Source organism: Argopecten irradians, chromosome 4 (genome assembly GCF_041381155.1).
Source record: "Argopecten irradians isolate NY chromosome 4, Ai_NY, whole genome shotgun sequence".
NCBI classification, from domain to species: Eukaryota; Metazoa; Mollusca; class Bivalvia; order Pectinida; family Pectinidae; genus Argopecten; species Argopecten irradians.
Window position 1 is genome coordinate 12,445,086 of NC_091137.1, and position 19,338 is coordinate 12,464,423.

General features: G+C 36.8%; 1 protein-coding gene across 1 annotated transcript; it reads right to left on the bottom strand.

Annotated features, from left to right (window-relative positions):
• Nucleotides 1–1,090: 1,090 nt before the first annotated feature.
• LOC138320639 (tax1-binding protein 1 homolog B-like) lies at nt 1,091–19,181 on the bottom strand. Its single transcript, XM_069263761.1, is given in 18 exon segments — nt 1,091–3,847; nt 4,115–4,190; nt 4,592–4,949; nt 5,233–5,307; nt 5,461–5,617; nt 5,849–5,939; nt 6,196–6,291; nt 7,075–7,219; nt 7,514–7,699; nt 8,729–8,845; nt 9,373–9,510; nt 10,767–10,955; nt 11,260–11,466; nt 11,763–11,909; nt 13,026–13,064; nt 13,066–13,247; nt 16,403–16,701; nt 19,034–19,181. Coding segments are annotated over 17 exon segments (2,706 nt in total). The 5' UTR covers nt 16,689–16,701; nt 19,034–19,181; the 3' UTR covers nt 1,091–3,630.
• Between the last annotated feature and the right edge of the window lie 157 nt (nt 19,182–19,338).

Genomic DNA, 19,338 nt, shown 5'->3' on the forward strand with positions numbered 1-19,338 from the left:
AGGTCTGAGGTGCCTTTTGTATTTTACAGAATTTTCATGTCCTTTTGTTGTACTAGAATTTTCTTCATTAGATAACAATGCATGCTATATGTTATTTATTATGTATACTCAATACCGTCTGAAATTAAATTACTTGACTGTGAGGAGGTTTAAGTTGAATTTTTAGTAAAGATTTGAATCCTTAGTGACTTAACAATCAGCTGATTGATCCAGCCTAATTGTATTGTAATATTTGATATTTAATTAGCAATCAAATGTACTTTTAATGTAAATGTATCGGTGATATACTCAGGTGATATTTTGAGTACTCTAAACATTTATCTTTATCCTATATACACCACTTAAAAATAATAAATTCAATCCATAATAGTTATATGAGTCTTCTTTCTTTTATATGTATATAAAAATTACTGATTATTTAATTGAATAACATATCACATATAGTTACATGAAGACTTATTGCTCATAGTGGAATGCAACTGTAAATGATAAGGGGAGAGTACAGTCACTAAATGCCAAGTCCTCATCATTCAAGGTTGATAGTCCATTTCTAATATTTACATGGAGAGTAACTTGACCTACAAGCTATCGACAGAACTTAATATTGAAAGATTTAAGCTCCTGTGACTTTGAACAAAGGTCAAGGTTGTTTATGTGAGCAAACTTTTTTAGCTCTTCATCCCAGCTAGCTACAGCCACATTATCACGTCCCCAGGCTGCTAGGTTGTTACTGACAAGAAATTCTCAAACAATTTTAGCCTTTTTCACTGCCATGGCTTTGAATGAAGGACAAGGTTGTTTATAAGAACAAACTTGGTAGCTCTTCATTGCAGCAAACTAAAGTCACAATATCAGGTCTACAGCTATTTTTCTGTTGTTACACTGAATGAAGGTCAAAGGTATTCTGTTTAAATTTTTAGAACAAATTAATTGGTTTGCCCTTCATCCCAGCATGCCATGGGCCTTACATCAGGTCTTTGAGAAGTTGTTAAAAAGGGAAGATTTGATGTCAAATGGACGGATTTCTTATCACGGCATGAGATCACATAGTCTTTCAGCAGGTGACCAAAAACAGAAGTTATAACAAAAATGAAGATTCTATTTCATTTTATTATATACTTATACACTATACATCAAATATCACAGTTGTCAATGATAGGGTGAATGGCCTACATTTACATTTTCATGATTCTCAAAAGACACATAATTAGCCAGCTTCCTGCTGTTCCTCTGGACCCAGTTAGGGCATATCTTATCCTCATACCATATCTTCTGTTAGTACTTTACATGACTATTTTCTAATAGGGAATTTGAGCAAATGCATGAAAGCAATTTGGTAGTGCAAATTTTCAACTTGTTTGTGTTGTAAATCGAAACCATGGATAATGTGCAAAATTGAAATGGAGAAGTATTTGTGAAATTATCAGCAAACAGATGTAGCTTACCTATCGTATTCACAAAAATTTAACCTATATAAAAATAACCATGTAAACAGTATGTATATCAATTCTACCGTGCAGATATATATAGTATATATGTATACAGTGTATCGCTCTTATTATGCTTACAACATATCAGTCACTTAAGCTCCAACACGGCAGGGAACTGCTCTAAATTTCAAATTAACCATAGTTCCTGCTGCTTACTGAGCACATGATCTGCCGTGATGAATCTTATCATTAATACATGTAGTACATTGTATACATATCACACCAATCTACACTTACTAACTATACCATCTTAATTCTTATCCAACAACAAACATCTGTGACTTGGTGATCACAAACAATTTCACCTCGTCTTCGAAAATCACAAATAGTTCATCCCTCATAGGTGATAATACAGATAGATTTTGAAATTAACATACTTTACATATTAAATGAAGATATTTTATCACTCTGGAATATTCCTTTCAATGAAAGAGATTGAAGCTAAAACTGAAAGTAAAATGCAGCAAACAAACCCAAAATTTACACAAAAATCACAAATGAAATTAAGATAAATATAGACATATAAATTAATTGTTACTCTGTCTCAGCGATTTGTCATCACCTTGTCCTGATTTCACTGGAAAGTATCACTTGTATTACTATTAGTAATATTCTTAGTAAACAAACAACAGTTATGTAAATACTTCCTGGTAAACAATTACCAGTAACGTAGATACTTCCTGACTGCCTTTTACAATGTACAATTTTACAAGTTTTCAATTATGAGTCACATGCTAATTTATAGTGTTAAAACTATTTTTGAAATTAAAGCCAAACTGGAAATCAGATTGATAAAAACCATGAAAAATGAATCAATACAGTATTCACAAAAAGTTATCTACAATGTAGGTTGTATAAGGTCACAAAAATAAGAATTCTGTGTCGTGAATAGTGAAATCAGAAAGTCAATCAAACACAATAGGCTCTCATGGCCTGTACCATTGATGAGGTTAGGATATACAATGTTTGAAGAGGTTGAAGGTTTAAATTTTAAAGAACTCGCATTAGAAATAACAAACTTTCTTTTCATTATAAGTAAAAGTAAATCCCCCTCTCAATATCATGAGAAAATCTGCTTTCTGAAAACATTTTGGATAGGTGAGTAAGTGACTTAATAAAACTCTATACTGTATTATGTACAATGATGATAACCATTGAATAGTTATTCAAGGTGGAAAAAAAGTGTTTTTTAAATAAAATACAACAATCAAAATGTGAATTGTACCAGAACCCAATGAAGATGATTACAATTTTTGAGAAGCATGTAGATCATCTGATATTTTTGACATATGCATTTACACATTATGATGCATTTCTATTTATGCGTTATATATATTATTGCGATCACTGTTCATAGGCATGTACCACCAATATCTGTATACCCACGAAATGACTTGAAAGCTCAAAAACACAAAAGAAAGTTCCAATAAATAAGTCATGTTATATAGTACATGTTAGGTAAGTGTATATGTTCTGCCAATGATGTTTGAGCATGTACGGGTAGAGCAATTGTATCAATAAGCAACAGAGATGAATCATAGAAATTTTATTGGTTTCTGTGACTTGTTCACTAACCAGAAAATAAAGTACATCAAATCTGGTAATAAGCATATGATTGAATTTAATTGCACTAATTAATTCAATTATGTCATGCCATATTGGTCCAATGATCGTGTCCTTCTTCATTCTGATTAAAATCGAGATATATTGCTACACTGTCCAAAAATGTAACAAATGAATCTTTTCTTACAACATATCATAGTAATAGCAACAAATATGAAAGCATTATTCTCCCTTTTTAGCAGCAAAAAAAAAAACAAACAAAAAAACAATATATGTGCCCAAGTTCATAACAGACTGTCATTAATTGTAACGGCTCCAAGTAGGAAGTAGCAACTATATATTTATTATAAATGTAAAATCAAACAAAATAACTTGTCACATTAAATCAGCACTGAAACACTAGAGCACTATCCCATAACACAACAGATTTGTCCACATAAAATCAAGGTATTTCTTTACTTTATAGTTTAAACACAGAATAGTCCTTCAGTGAAATCAACAGTTTTGTACAGTTGATGGTTTGACAACACAACTTCAATATTTTACAGAAACGTTTGTGTAAATGGTGACCGGTATCTTACATAGTCTCCTCATCCTGCTCCTCTAGGTGCTTGTTGACGTGGTACTGAAATTCATTGTCGTTACAGTTCTCCACAAGCTTTTGACAGATCGGGCAGATTTTACCGACATGTCCCAAAACATGATCATCAAAGTTCTTATCATCAATATCTGCTGAGAAAGATTCACTACACACAGGGCAAATTTTCATGGCCTCTCCAATGGCATCCTCAAATCTGTTCAATAAAAAATACATTACTAGGGTCGTGGAAAAAATTCAGTAGCACTGGAAGGCCTAAAAGTAAAACTTCTTATGACATAACTTGAACGTGGATATTAGTTTGTAAATAAAAACATCAAAGTCAAACACACATTGCCCAAATCTACCAGTAATGTGGAATATGACTTTAACCTTTAACTTTTTAGTCAAAGCTAAAGGTTTTACAAAAGAAAGACCTGTGCCCAATGAAATACATAGTCTCATGTAAACAGAGAACACTTACTTCTCTTCTGGTGGACCAGCCACAGGGGGTGCTGAGGGAACCACCGTGTCCATTTCAAGATCAGCCATCAGTTCACCTATAAATCACAGTGTAACGTAAATTTTGAGGATAAGAAATAACAAGTAATGTTTGCTTAATTAATATATTAAAGTTATTAATCAATTGAAGGCATATGGATATACATAAGTACACATCTAGATAATGGAACAGTTATTCTCCCAATTCCCCTGAAATTTCTATGTTGTAATCTTCAAATTCATCAGTCAATGATTAAGTTCAACAAATCAAGCAACTATTTGTAAATATTTTAAACAACATACCAGCTACCAATTAATTTGGACTGATCACAGAGTGAATCATGCAAAAAATGACTGAATTCTTTATAATTTTATGAACTCTCTCAGTTAATTAATCAGCAGCACAATTTAGTTGGATATGAGAATGAAAATGAGAATGCCTTTCAACAAACACACTTACCACTGCTAGGCATGACAGCAGCCATCTTGGCCGTGTGGAGGCGTTCAGGCACCAGAGGGGCTGGGAGTGGTTTCAGCGGGTTGGACAGATTTACTCCAGTGGCCTGTGATTGTAGAGGACTGATAGCAGACTGGGGGTATCTCAGACGTTCCAGGGGCCTGTGTTCCTTACAAGGAAGCTGTGGAGGTGGTACCTCAGCTGTGTAGGGCTGGCGGGTCGGATGGGGGTATACTAAGGGATAACACATTGGCATGGTCCCTGGGGGGTACATCATGTTTGGGGGCAGGCGGCCTACAGGACCCTGGGGAGGCATAGGATACCCTTTTAGAGCCTCAGCTCCAGGGGGACAAACTGGTCTCTGTCACAGATATTTATGTTTAATGCATAATGCAACAGAAGAAAGCAAAGCAGCCATTTCATTTTCAAGTTTCCGATTTTCAAATCTCTTAAAACCTAAGAAAGGTGACATTAATTACATTATGTTTAAGACAGATTCATTAAAAATACAAATGGTTTTATGTTGAAGGAACCTGCACAAGTTTATAATTATATATTAACTATCAAAGGAACTTATCATAAACAATCTTTCCTAATCAAGACATACTCCATCATACTTTACATACAAAAACTTGTCAACTTACATCACAGTGAATGTTAGCATCTCGCAATTTTACTTCCAATTCAGCAATTTTCTTCTCTTTTTCAGAAACATATTTCTGAAACACCGAAAACGACACGTGTACTTGGTATTATTTCTGTTGACAATTCATTTGTAAAGGAGAGATAAAATACTGGTAATGAATTCACAGTTCAGATTATGTAAATAACATTACAATATAAGTATAGCTCCTGATAGATTGCTATCTTACCTCCAATGACCGAACACGAATCTCATTTGCTGATGAGGCCTCCTCAATACGAATACGGAGACGATTTGTCTCTTCATCTTTCTTGCGCATTTCTTCATGGAAATGCTTCCGAAGAGTGTCTGTTTTGGCTTTCTCCTCTACGTATAGATTTTTGTACCTATACATAAACAACAAATGCATATTAGAACATTTTTAATTAAATTATATCATACTATTAGTACTTATATCTGTAGTTTCTTTTACATTGAAGTTAGCTACTTATCATTAAATTATGCATTTCAAAACATCAATGTTTTCATTTGTAAGAAATTCTCAAAAAACAAGACGGACTCCAAGAAGAAAGTAGATATTTGAAGCTGTCTTCCAGCTTCAGTTACAGTACACTTACTTTAACTTCTTCTCCTGGCGTTTCCTTAATTCCTCTCCCATTGTCTCCAGATCCATCTCCAGCTGACTAGCAGTGCTAGTCTTTCTAGAATCTAAATAAAAGCAAATTCAAATCAACTACTATCATGAAATGCAGTATACATGATAAAATGAGTTCTAAACCTTTAAAAGAACTATGGACATTTAAATTCCTCACATCTCTGGCATGGCTCACTTGGCCACCATGATACTTCTCGTTAAAAAGTGTTTCAAATTTCACAAGTTTACCACAGCAGAAAATATGATGCCAAAGATATGTTTTATCTATCCGTGCCAGGAGTTAACCAGAAAGGTAATTAATCTGTTTACCAGTTGAGGAGGCTGACATCACTGGAACTTCCCTCACACATGTCTCACTGGACACAGATCCCTCAGATATACTTCTCTCCATCTTCTTTGTCTTTCCTATATACAACAGATACCATATAAGTACATGACTTGCAATCTCACAATGAACAAAGAATGGCCCTACATCATACATATTGAACAAAAAATGGCCCTGAATCATACATAATGAAAAAGGAATGACCCTACATCATACACAATGAACAAAGAAATGGCCCAACATCATACATAATGAACAGAGAAATGGCACTACATCATACATAATGAACAAAGAAATGGCCCTACATCATACATAATGAACACAGAAATGGCCCTACATCATACATAATGAACAAAGAAATGGCCCTACATCATACACAATAAACAAAGAATGGCCCTACATCATACACAATAAACAAAGAATGGCCCTACATCATACATGATGGACAAAGAATGGCCCTACATCATACACAATAAACAAAGAATGGCCCTACATCATACATAATGAACAAAGAAATGGCCCTACATCATACACAATGAACAAAGAATGGCCCTACATCATACATAATGAACAAAGAATGACCCTACATCATACCAAATGAACAAAGAATGGCCCTACATCATACATAATGAACAAAGAATGACCCTACATAATTAACAAAGAATGGCCCTACATCATTTAACAGCTATGACCTCAAAATTATCAACATATGTTCTAAACAAATTATACAAAGCTTCATCTGAGGGGTTTGTTGGCCTTCTGGTAATAAAGATTTATAGATTCAAGAAAGCAAGATATCAGAGTTGTAATAATTGATCATTTGAGATGAGGCATACAAACAACAATATTCAAAACACACTTACTCTTTTCGCTCATTTTCCCTAGTTTCTTTTGAAGCTTTTTATTTTCAATGTACAGTGTCTTGTACTCAGTTGAGCTCATATTTAGTCTTTCTTTGAGGTCTTCATTTTCACGTACAAGTTCCTTGATGTTTTGCTTATATTCTTTCTGTATAAAAGAAAAGGATTTTATACTAAATGTTAACTACATGCAGTAAAATATGTTCGTAACTAACACACAACAAATTCATGGTTATAACACAGTCAAATTATACAAGAACTAATTCAATTAAAGTGTATTTCTCTTTTCATACATTAGAACAGTTATATTGTACATATAGAATATGACGTCAAAATATTTAATCAGTGAAATGGGTAAAAGTCATTCATATGAACAAAACTGGTAGTTTTTACAGGTTATTTTTAGACATGTTTGCTTCACTCTACCCTGAAATCCACTTACAGCCTTTTTGGCCATTTCTGTATGAAGTTGGCCATTACTTTGCTCTACCCTGGAGTACCGTTCCTTCAGAGTTTTCTGGGCCATCTGTAGACAGTGAAGTGAGCTGAGGGAGCTCTCTGTCATGTCACTGCTTTTTCCAAGCTTCTCATTCAACGCTGCATTTTCCATTTCAATTTTGGCCTTCTCCTGCAAAATCAAATTTCTCTATTATATTGAATAGTATCATCATATATTTGTCATCAAGGCTCTAACTTGAAGTTCTAACTCCTCTCAAAATTTAAATATCACTGGTTTGGCTTGAATGTTCCCAATATTTTGTTAGGTAGTGAGATATTTGTGTTGTCTCGTTGTAACTGACTGATTACTGGGCAGTGTCTAGCCATGCCTTGTGCTATTAAAGGCATGTGTACCTATTCGATTTTGTAGCAAATGCCATAGCATAAACAATACAAAATGCAAAAGCCATGTGTGGTACCTGGACAGTTTGATTGGTGATCTGTCAATAGTGGGACTCTTGTAAATATTGAGCTACTTGGTCACCAGTTATTGCTCTGGTCAAAAACCGTTAAGACTTGTATGTTGATGTCACACTACCCAAAATGAAACACTTGTAGGTATTTGATATTATAAGGAATTTTAGCAATACAAACTAAACAGGTCCTCAACAATTCTGTACTTAATCTGTTCATGGTCATTCAAATTTCAATATGTAGTTTTTGTTTCTCACTCAGACAATGCCATTTAATGAATTTTATCGAAAACAATGTCAAAACATAAAATTTTTAAAATGTTTGACAAAAAACCTCTTGATATATATATATATATTTTCAACCAACAGACTTTTTATCAAATTTATCAGTCTAGTTGACTAGAATCAAAGAACAAATTAAAGGAAAAACCAGAGTAGTAGAAGAAAATTTACTAAACCAGACAAACAACCTTATACCTTCACAGATCTATTCCCTCTATGTGAGTTACCTGCTTTTTGGAGTACATTTATACATCAATTGTTACATAATAAGTTAATATCTGTTATTTTATCTGAAAAATCTGACATTATGCTTTCAAACTTTCGACATCAATTATAATGTACAATTAATACCAGTCTGCAAGAAAAGATAACTCTGTAATATGCAAAGACAGAATTGAAGAAACAGAGCCTGCCTGCACCTTGTCACCTACCTACAGACCAATCATTGGCCATTTAAATCTCACCTTTTTAACAGACTCTAGCTCGCTGTTGATAGCTTCTACGTCACTCGCCAAGTGATTGGACTCACGGATCAGTCGGTCCTGTTCCTGCTTCAACACATAGCATGTGCTCTCTGACTTCTACAAGATCCACAAGTAATCAGATAATAAACCAACCATTATTTACTAACATGTCACAGTATATATCATGTGCTCTCTGACTTCTACAAGATCCACAAGTAATCAGATAATAAACCAACCATTATTTACTAACATGTCACAGTATATATCGTATATATCATGTGCTCTCTGACTTCTACAAGATCCACAAGTAATCAGATAATAAACCAACCATTATTTACTAACATGTCACAGTATATATCATGTGCTCTCTGACTTCTACAAGATCCACAAGTAATCAGATAATAAACCAACCATTATTTACTAACATGTCACAGTATATATCGTATACAAAATTAAAATATGTTAATGTCATTCTGCCTACGTGCATAGGCTCTTTGATGAGCTCTTTTTTCCTGGAATTTTATGGGGAAAATAACAATTGGAATTTAGTTATCAAACAACCGAGGCTTAAAGTTAGAACAGAAATTATTATTTTGTTGCAAATTAACAACTGGATACAAATTATCTGCAATGTGTGCAGTTACCTCTAAGTCGGAAGACATCTTCTCCTTTGTTTCTTCATAAGACCGCATCTCCTCAGCCATGAGTGTCTTCGTGTTTTCTGCTGCTTCAAGTTTATTCTCTGTGTTCCTTAGACGTTCTATTAGCTCTTCAATGTGATCCTATCAACAAAATTAATAGTGAATAGAACTGATCAATGCTTTATACAAAATCTATTCACATTCCCCAAAAGATGTTTCTGACCAAATTTGGTCAAAATCCAATAAGAACTTTATGACTAGTACTAGTAGTGTTTTGAAGTGTTTTGAAGGAATTTTTCCTCTATTTCCCCCTCTTGACCAATTTCCGCCCTTTATGACTCCTGCCCAACTGGAGGGTCAGAGTAACCATTTATACAAAATCTGTTCCCCTTCCCATACAAATATTTTACACCAAATCTGGTCGAAATTCATTCAAAACTGTATGACTAGTAGCATTTTCAAGAATTACGAAAATTTCCCCTACTAGGCCCCACCCCTCCTGGCCCAGGGCGATCAGAGCCATCATTTATACAAAATCTCTTCACATTCCCCCAAAGATGTTTCTGACCAAATTTGGTCAAAATCCAATGAAAACTTTATGACTAGTAGCGTTTTGAAGGAATTTAACTTTATTTCCCCTACTGGGCCCGCCCCTCAGGCCCAAGTGGGGTCAGAGTCACCATTTATACAAAATCTGTTCCCCTTCCCCTAAGAATGTTTCTGGCCAAATTTGGTTAAAATCAGTTGAAAACTTTTTGACTAATAGGGTTTTAAAGAATTACCAAAATGTTCCCTATTGCGCCCCGACCCTCAGGCTCTAGGGGGGTCAGAGTCACCATTTATACAACATCTGTTTCCCTTTCCCTAAGGATGTTTCTGGCCAAATTTGGTCAAAATCCAATGAAATCTTTATGACTAGTAGCGTTTTGAAGGAATTTTCCTCTATTTTCCATATTGGGCCCTGACCCTCAGGCCCCAGGGGGGTCAGAGTCACCATTTATACAAAATCTGTTCCTCTTCCCCTTAGAATGTGTCTGGCCTTATTTGTTTAAAATCTGTTGAAAACTTTTTGACAGGTAGCGTTTTAAAGAATTACCAAAATGTCACCTATTGGGCTCCACTCCTCAGGCCCCAGGGGGGTCAGAGTCACTATTTATACAAAATCTGTTCCCCTTCCCCTAATGATGTTTCTAGCCAAATTTAGTTAAAATCCATGTAGAACTTTTTGACTAGTAGCGATTTGAAGGAAAAGTTTATGCACGACGCACGGTGCACGACACAGGGTGCACGGAGCATGACACTCGACGACAGACAGTGCACGATGACAATAGGTCATCTTGACCCTTCGGGTCAGATGACCTAAAAACTCGTAAAATTCCGGTTGTTGAATAGCCTACCTGGTCCTGTTTGGAGCTGGTGACATGCTTCTCTACATGCTTGGCTTTGTCCTGTATTTCCTGGTGGAGACCATCCACTTGACTCCGCAGCATGATAATCACACTTTCTTTCTCACCCAAATCTTTGGTCAAATTCTCCAGCTTCTCATTGTGTTCCTTCACTGACATCTCTGATTTGGCAAAATGATTCTAAAACACAATCAAATAAATTAGTCTGAAATCACATTGTTTCTATAAGTGGTCTGTAAGTTCAAAGACATAAGGACTGTTGTTCACATGGCAAAAGTTAATATTCTATATCAGATGTACCATATAAAAGGGGACAGAAGTACGGGTAGCTAGATTATATTTTGTCTTATATGAGGATAGAATTAGATAGATAATAGATCTAACTTATATACAGAAGTAGTAAGATTATATTTTATCTTATATGAGGACAAAATTAGATAGATAATATATCTAACTTAAATACAGGAAATAGAAGTAGGTATACCTTATACAGCTCTATCTGTCCTGTCAGGACCCTCATTTCACCCTCAAACTTGTCCTTTTCATTTTGTAGTTTACGTATCTCAGCCTTGAGTTCATTGATCTCCTCGTTGAGTCTGTTTATGCGCCCTTCCTTTTCTTCCGTCTCATGATTCTGAGTGTCCAGCCGTGTCTGTAGCTCCTCACGAACAATGTTCATATCATGGGCTTCCTGTTCAATATTCAGATTATCGTGCTGACATTGCAAACTTCAAATTTTTTTTTGGTACAATGCATTACTTCTTTTAAACCAAATACATGATATTTCATCATTTTGCATGTGTCCATCTACCTGAAACATATCTTATTAACATCAACCAATAATTTGATGTGACTATATCATTATCAAGTAACCCTGATTATGCTCCTTATTTTATACATCCTAATTAACACTACAAGGTAACCCTGTTGCACATTTCCACCTATAGACTGTTACAGACAAGTATACTCTGTTCTAAATGGTTTTACCTGGTTGAGTTGGCTAATGTAATTTTCTCCCTCCTGAACCCTTTGTACCAGATTACTACTTTCTTCTTGGGCATCCAGTAGTTGCTTGTCCATGATGGATAATTTCTGTACAAGTCCATCCGTCTCCTTGGCCATTTCCTCTTGTTGCTTTTATAATCAACAATAGAAGTCGATATAATCATCGATAATAACAAAACGTTATCAGATACTTCTACCTTGAACTCAATTTCATCAACAAATGTAATATGGCACAGAAGAGTATTACAGAGATCTAGAACAGTACTTCCCTCCAATAAAATGTGTATCGAAGACATTTTTAACAATTTGAGAGGGAAATTACATCATCATTAGTAAGAAACTGTATGGTCAGCAGGGCACATGGAAAGATAGAGGTTACAAACTTTTGTATCTGTTCTGGAAATTTAATGATTATTGTGTATCATAATTAGTCCAAAATAAATGAAATACAAATGAAAGTTAATTGTACTGATCATTGTAGCTAACTTTACTGTATAAATAGATAGTGTATCGTTGTAGGGCATTTAGTATTAGTATTTGTATGCCGAGCACTGATTGAAATTGGTATAATCTTGTGCTATGATAAAAGCTCTCAGCTCTGTTATAACATTATCTGCCCAATCCAATACCTGTTCCAGGCGAGCTTTAAGCTCTGTAATGACATAATCTGCCCATCCATTATATATATAATTACCTGTTCCAGACGATCTTTAAGCTCTCAGCTCTGTAAAGACATTATCTGCCCATTACCTGTACAAGGTGAGCTTTGAGGTCTCAGCTCTGTAAAGACATTATCTGCCCATTACCTGTACAAGGTGAGCTTTGAGGTCTCAGCTCTGTAAAGACATTATCTGCCCATTACCTGTACAAGGCTTTGAGAGCTCTTAAAGACATCATCTGCCCATTACCTACAGCGAGCTTTGTCTCAGCTCTGTAAAGACATCATCTGCCCATTACCTGTACAAGGTGAGCTTTGAGGTCTCAGCTCTGTAAAGACATTATCTGCCCATTACCTGTACAAGGCGAGCTTTGAGGTCTCAGCTCTGTAAAGACATTATCTGCCCATTACCTGTACAAGGCGAGCTTTGAGGTCTCAGCTCTGTAAAGACATCATCTGCCCATTACCTTTGACCTTTTTCCAAACGAACTTTGAGCTCTCAGCTTTGTAATGAAATAATCTGCCCATTACCAGTTCCAGGCGAGCTTTGAGCCCTCAGCTTTGTTATGACATTACATGCCCATTACCTGTTCCAGGCGAGCTTTTTCCTCCTCCATCAGTTTTAAGTCGCTCCTCCAGAACGACAGTTTTCGATCGAATGATCAACATGTCATTATCCTCTACTTCTATGTAGTCATCCGCGCTCGGCTTTTTAAACTGGAATGGTGTACTCGCTCCTCTGATTTGACCAGAGCTGGTCACATAACAAAACTGGTAGAATTCTCCATCATCATTTGGCATCTTGTGTGCTGAAATTTACAAAACAAGAAGCATGTAAAGGGCAATACCTTTCCTAAGTAGATATTTTGTAAAAATCTTTTTCTTTTCCAACTTATTGCAATTCTTGTCGATTATGCTACAAAGTATTTCATAACCTATGTCAGAAGTTCAACAATCATCGAAGACACATTTTTGTAGTAGGTAGACCTTTTTAAAAAGTACACTGAAAAACATTTCACACTTTATTATATAGACAACGCAATTACACCAAATACATTAATCTTTCTACATTCATCATGAAACAAGTCTTAGAAGGAAGAAAATATTTGACAGTTAGTATATAAAATGTGTAAATTTGACCCAATAAGCGCCCAGGCTCCATCTTTTTTAGGCTTCAATTTCACTTACTTCAAATTAAATGCAGACTGAAAATATGAACAAGAGGCCCAGAGGGCCTGTATCGCTCACCTGGTTTGTAATGCCAAATAATTTTCTGAATACAGGTTCATTGTTTCTTTTCTGAAGGAATTTTAATATTAACCTCTAAATCCCCTATTGGGCCCAACCCCTCCTGCCCCCTGGGGGTCAGAGCCAAAATTTATACAAGTTCTGTTCCCCTTCCACAAAGGATGTTTCTGGCCAAATTTGGTTACAATCCATGCAGAACTCTATGAGAAGTAGCGATTTAAAGGATTTACCTCTATTTCCCCTATTGGGCCCCACCTCTCCTACCCCCAGGGGATCAGAGCCAAAATTTATACAAGTTCTGTTCCTCTTCCCCCAAGGATGTTTGTGGCCAAATTTGGTTACAATCCATGCAGAACTCTAGGACAAGTAGCGATTGATAGAATTTACCTCTATTTCCCCTATTAGGCCCCGCCCCTCCTGCCCCCTGAGGGTCAGAGCCAAAATTTATACAAGTTCTGTTCTCCTACCCCCAAGGATGTTTGTGGCCAAATTTAGTTACAATCCATACAAAACTCTAGGACAATTAAGTAGCAATTTATAGAATTTACCTATAATTCCCCTATTGGGCCCCGCCCTCCTGCCCCGGGGACCAGAGCCAAATTTATACAACCAGTTTTATTCCTGCCGGGGCCCTCGCCCCCGGGGGGGTCAGAGCCAAAATTTATACAAGTTCTGTTCCCTTCCCCCAAGGATGTTTGTGGGGTTACAATCCATGTAGAACTCTATGACTAGTAGCGAATTTAAAGGATTTACCTCTATTTCCCCTATTGGGCCCCGCCCCTCCTGCCCCCGGGGGGTCAGAGCCAAAATTTATACAAGTTCTGTTCCCCTTCCCCCAAGGATGTTTGTGGCAAAATTTAGTTACAATCCATGTAGAACTCTATGACTAGTAGCGATTTAAAGGATTTACCTCTATTTCCCCTATTGGGCCCCGCCCCTCCTGCCCCCGGGGGGTCGAGCCAAATTAACAAGTTCGTTCCCCTTCCCCAAGGATTTTGTGGCCAAATTGACTCCTAGAACTCTATGACATAGCGATTAAAGGATTTACTTATTTCCCCTATGGGCCCCGCCCCTCCTGCCCCGGGGGTCAGAGCCAAAATTTATACAAACTCAGTTCTTATTCTCCCAAGGATATTTCTGGCCAAATTTGGTTACATTCCATGCAGAACTCTATGACTAGTAGCGAATTAAAGGATTTACCTCTATTTCCCCTATTGGGCCCCACCTCTCCAGCCCCCGGGGGGCCAGAGCCAAAATTTATACAAGTTCTGTTCCCCTTCCCCCAAGGATGTTTCTGGCCAAATTTGGTTACAATCCATGCAGAACTCTATGACTAGTAGCGATTTATAGGATTTACCTCTATTTCCCCTATTGGGCCCCGCCCCTCCTGCCCCCGGGGGGTCAGATCCAAAATTTATACAAGTACTGTTCCCCTTCCCCCAAGGATGTTTGTGGCCAAATTTGGTTACAATCCATGTAGAAGTCTATGACAAGTAGCGATTTAAAGGATTTACCTCTATTTCCCCTATTGGGCCCCGCCCCTCCTGCCCCCGGGGGGGGGGGGTCAGAGCCAAAATTTATACAAGTTCTGTTCCCCTTCCCCCAAGGATGTTTGTGGCCAAATTTGGTTACAATCCATGTAGAACTCTATGACTAGTAGCGATTTAAAGGATTTACCTCTATTTCCCCTATTGGGCCCCGCCCCTCCTGCCCCGGGGGGGGGGTCAGAGCCAAAATTTATACAAGTTCTGTTCCCCTTCCCCCAAGGATGTTTGTGGCAAAATTTAGTTACAATCCATGTAGAACTCTATGACTAGTAGCGATTTAAAGGATTTACCTCTATTTCCCCTATTGGGCCCCGCCCCTCCTGCCCCCGGGGGGTCAGAGCCAAAATTTATACAAGTTCTGTTCCCCTTCCCCCAAGGATGTTTGTGGCCAAATTTTGTAACATTCCTTTCAGAACTCTATGACAAGTAGCGATTTAAAGGATTTACCTATATTTCCCCTATTGGGCCCCGCCCCTCCTGCCCCCGGGGTAGTCAGAGCAAATATTTATACAAGTTCTGTTCCCCTTCCCCCAAGGATGTTTGTGGCCAAATTTGGTTACAATCCATGTAGAACTCTATGACAAGTAGCGATTTAAAGGATTTACCTATATTTCCCCTATTGGGCCCCGCCCCTCCTGCCCCCGGGGTGTCAGAGCCAAAATTTTTACAAGTTCTGTTCCCCCTCCCCCAAGGATGTTTGTGGTTAAATTTGGTTACAATCCATGCAGAACTCTATGACTAGTAGCGATTTAAAGGAAATGTTGACGGACAGACGGACGGACGGACGGACGGACGACGGACGGACGACGGACGCCGCGCCATGACATAAGCTCACCGGCCCTTCGGGCCAGGTGAGCTAAAAATGTGTTGGTTTCCTTGCTGATTTCTTTTGAAAATTGGTATATGGCTTACTTTGTAGAATAAGCTTATGAAAGGCTAGTTCATATTTGCTTCTATTAAGCGCCCCCTTATTTGGTTCAATTATTAAGCACCCTATGTGTTTATTGAGTCGAATACAGGTACATGTATAAACAAAGAAGTTGAGGACCAAAACGTTGTGATAAGTTAAAAAGAACATGCTTAAATCACAGAATATACATATAGTGAGGCAGAAAAGAAATTTCTGAGGAAATTAAACTGTAGCATAATTTTTTTTTTGAAAACCATACCTGGAAATAGAATAGAACTGTCAGCTTCCTTGCCAATCTCATAGCCCTTTGGTACAACTGCCCACTCGTAATAATGATAATCTTTGGTGGTCATCCAGCCCACCTTGTACAGCCCCACCCAATCATAACTAGTGGGCACTAGGTCGGAGCTGACCGTGTAGGTACACTCAATGTGAGCATCCGCTGGATAGGATTCAGGAATGTTATGGAAAATCACCATGGCAAATTCTGTACGGGACTGCTTCTCTTCATTATCAATTGGATCGATCTTCACTTCTGAATCCATGTTGTTTCAGAACCTTAAATACCGGTAATAAATCATAATAAATTAAATGTTTTAATTATAATGCAATCTTTCAAAAGATGAACTCTTGCAAGAAATATCTAAATCAGAGAAAATGGTCAAAGAAAATACACAGAAATTGTGTGGTGTCCAAAACATTATATAATTAGTATATAATGATTTTAGCCATACATAGATATCCTTCAAGCTCACAGTATGCATACAAGATACACAATATGCTGTACTGTACTCAGCAGATGGAAGCAAGCACACTTCATTCCACGTACCTATATGAGTGATAACCTATTTAGGATCCAGACTTGTGTTAGACTAAACAGGATCGCTTTAGTTTGATTTTACTACCAGAACCACAGTCACATGACAATGAAAGGGATGATAGTAAAAACTTCCTTGTAATTTGTACATGGCAACACTTATAATTATGACGTGTTAGTATATGTATGGAATCTATCATCTGATTTCAGCAAATTTTACTACATATGTAAAACAATTTGGCATCAGTTTAAAGCTATATATTAAACCATAACCAATAACACTATCATGATAATAAGAACATATGCCTAGTACCATCAGCGCCTTACATTTGAATATAAAGCTATTACATATCAATTACAAAACTTTTTCTTATTAACTAACAGAGATTACATAAACATTAATTATATAAATGTGCTCTAAGGCTAAACAATAAATCATGTACTCTAGACAGATATATGTAATCAGGTCATTCTGATATAAAACTACATGGTATGAAAGAAAGTAGGTTGAAGTGGTTTATTTGAGAAAGATGGTTATGTAATCAGGTCATTCTGATATAAAACTACATGGTATGAAAGAAAGTAGGTCGAAGTGGTTTATTTGAGAAAGATGGTCAATGTGATTTTTGGAATAATTAAACTATAGAAAGTTCCAGGGACAAAAAAATAATGCCTTGTGCCGGTAGTCACTTAAATTGGAGGAAGATAGTTGTACCAAGAATTTCTAAATTTAGCTCTAGTTTCTCAAATCCAGTGCATAAGGATTGGCAAGAAGATTGTGGGGTTAATATATATTTTTAATTGATATCAGATTATGATCATGATAAATCTACAATATTGCTTAATTTTGTAGAAGAACAGGGAAAATACACATTCCTGTGGAGTGCCCGAACCACGAATCGAACCCGGGTCTCCGGCATGGAAATCTACGGCTCTACCGACTGAGCCAAAGAAGCATGCTCCATCAGCTGAGTGACAGAGACAGTATTTAACACTATGTACAAGTCACACCGACCCGCTCCTTTTACACTACTCCCCCTGTTTTTCTTGAGATTTCCTAAATCTCAACCCGATACTCTTTAACCACCTTCCATGGGTTATTTAGTTGGGCGCCAATGTAGAAGAACAGGGAAAATACACATTCCTGTCGAGTGCCCCGACCAGGAATTGAACCCGGGTCTCCGGCGTGGAAATCTATGGCTCTACTGACTGAGCCAAAGAAGCATGCTCCGTCAGCTGAGTGACAGAGACTGTATTTAACACTATGTACAAGTCACACCGACCCGCTCCTTTTACAATATTAATGTATTAAAACAATTTTAAGAGAAAAAAATGTACATGTGTAACAGGAGAGGAGAAAATGTAGTGGCCAGACCAGAATTCGAACCCGGGACCCTCCGAACACTAGCCGAGTGCTCTACTGACTGAGCTACCTGGTCACCGATGATCGACCCCGTCCAATCCTGCTATACATGTACATACATACATGGATTTCAGAAACTAAGTAAGCATTTATGAATTAAGTGATCTATGAATGCTTCTATCTGATTGGAAACTTCCACTTCCATTTGCAATTCTATATCCTGTCCTTCATTTTTGTATCAGTAAATTAAATTGTATCACTAGTTCTTATATCAAACCGTGACTTGTCAGCCTATTCAACGTTTTATCCACCTGAATATCTATTAACTGCTTGATAACCTATAAAAATAGATATGACCGACATTTTTGTTTTGTTACGTCGTCCATGTTGATTAGCTGTTGTTGATAAAACAGAAAAAGAAGAAAACACAACACACTAGTCCATTACATTAGAAAAGTCAATGCATTTTTTTTTTAATTTGACTAGGCTAGATGTTCGGTATTATAATAGTCAAATAAGCGAATGATATTTACAGTAAACACGTAATAGAAAGATGACTTTTTATTGACGTCGCCATCGGTAGGCCTTAGTAAAGAATAGATTAACTTCCTGTTATCAAAAACATTGAGACATCAAACACCACTAAATGGTTGATAGTTCTATGTCTGAAATAGATAAAAAGCAACATAAATACGTAAATATAGACTTACATCCAAAGATGGTTCTTCTGTCTTGTTCGATTAAATAACGCAAATAATGCGAAGTCTGGATTTTCACTACAGTCTATGTTTATTTTTGTGTATGACGTATACCCAATTTTAACAAGTGAATATTACTTCGCATGCGTTAGTGAATCAGTATCGCTTGTCCTGCAAGATAGTCGGATTATTGCGTCATTAACATTTGATAAACGTTGATTGGTATTAGTAAGACCATAGAGCAAATATTAGAAATGAATTGTACGTGGTTTAATGAATTCGTAAATAAGGCCATATTACCAGATACTCGACTGTTT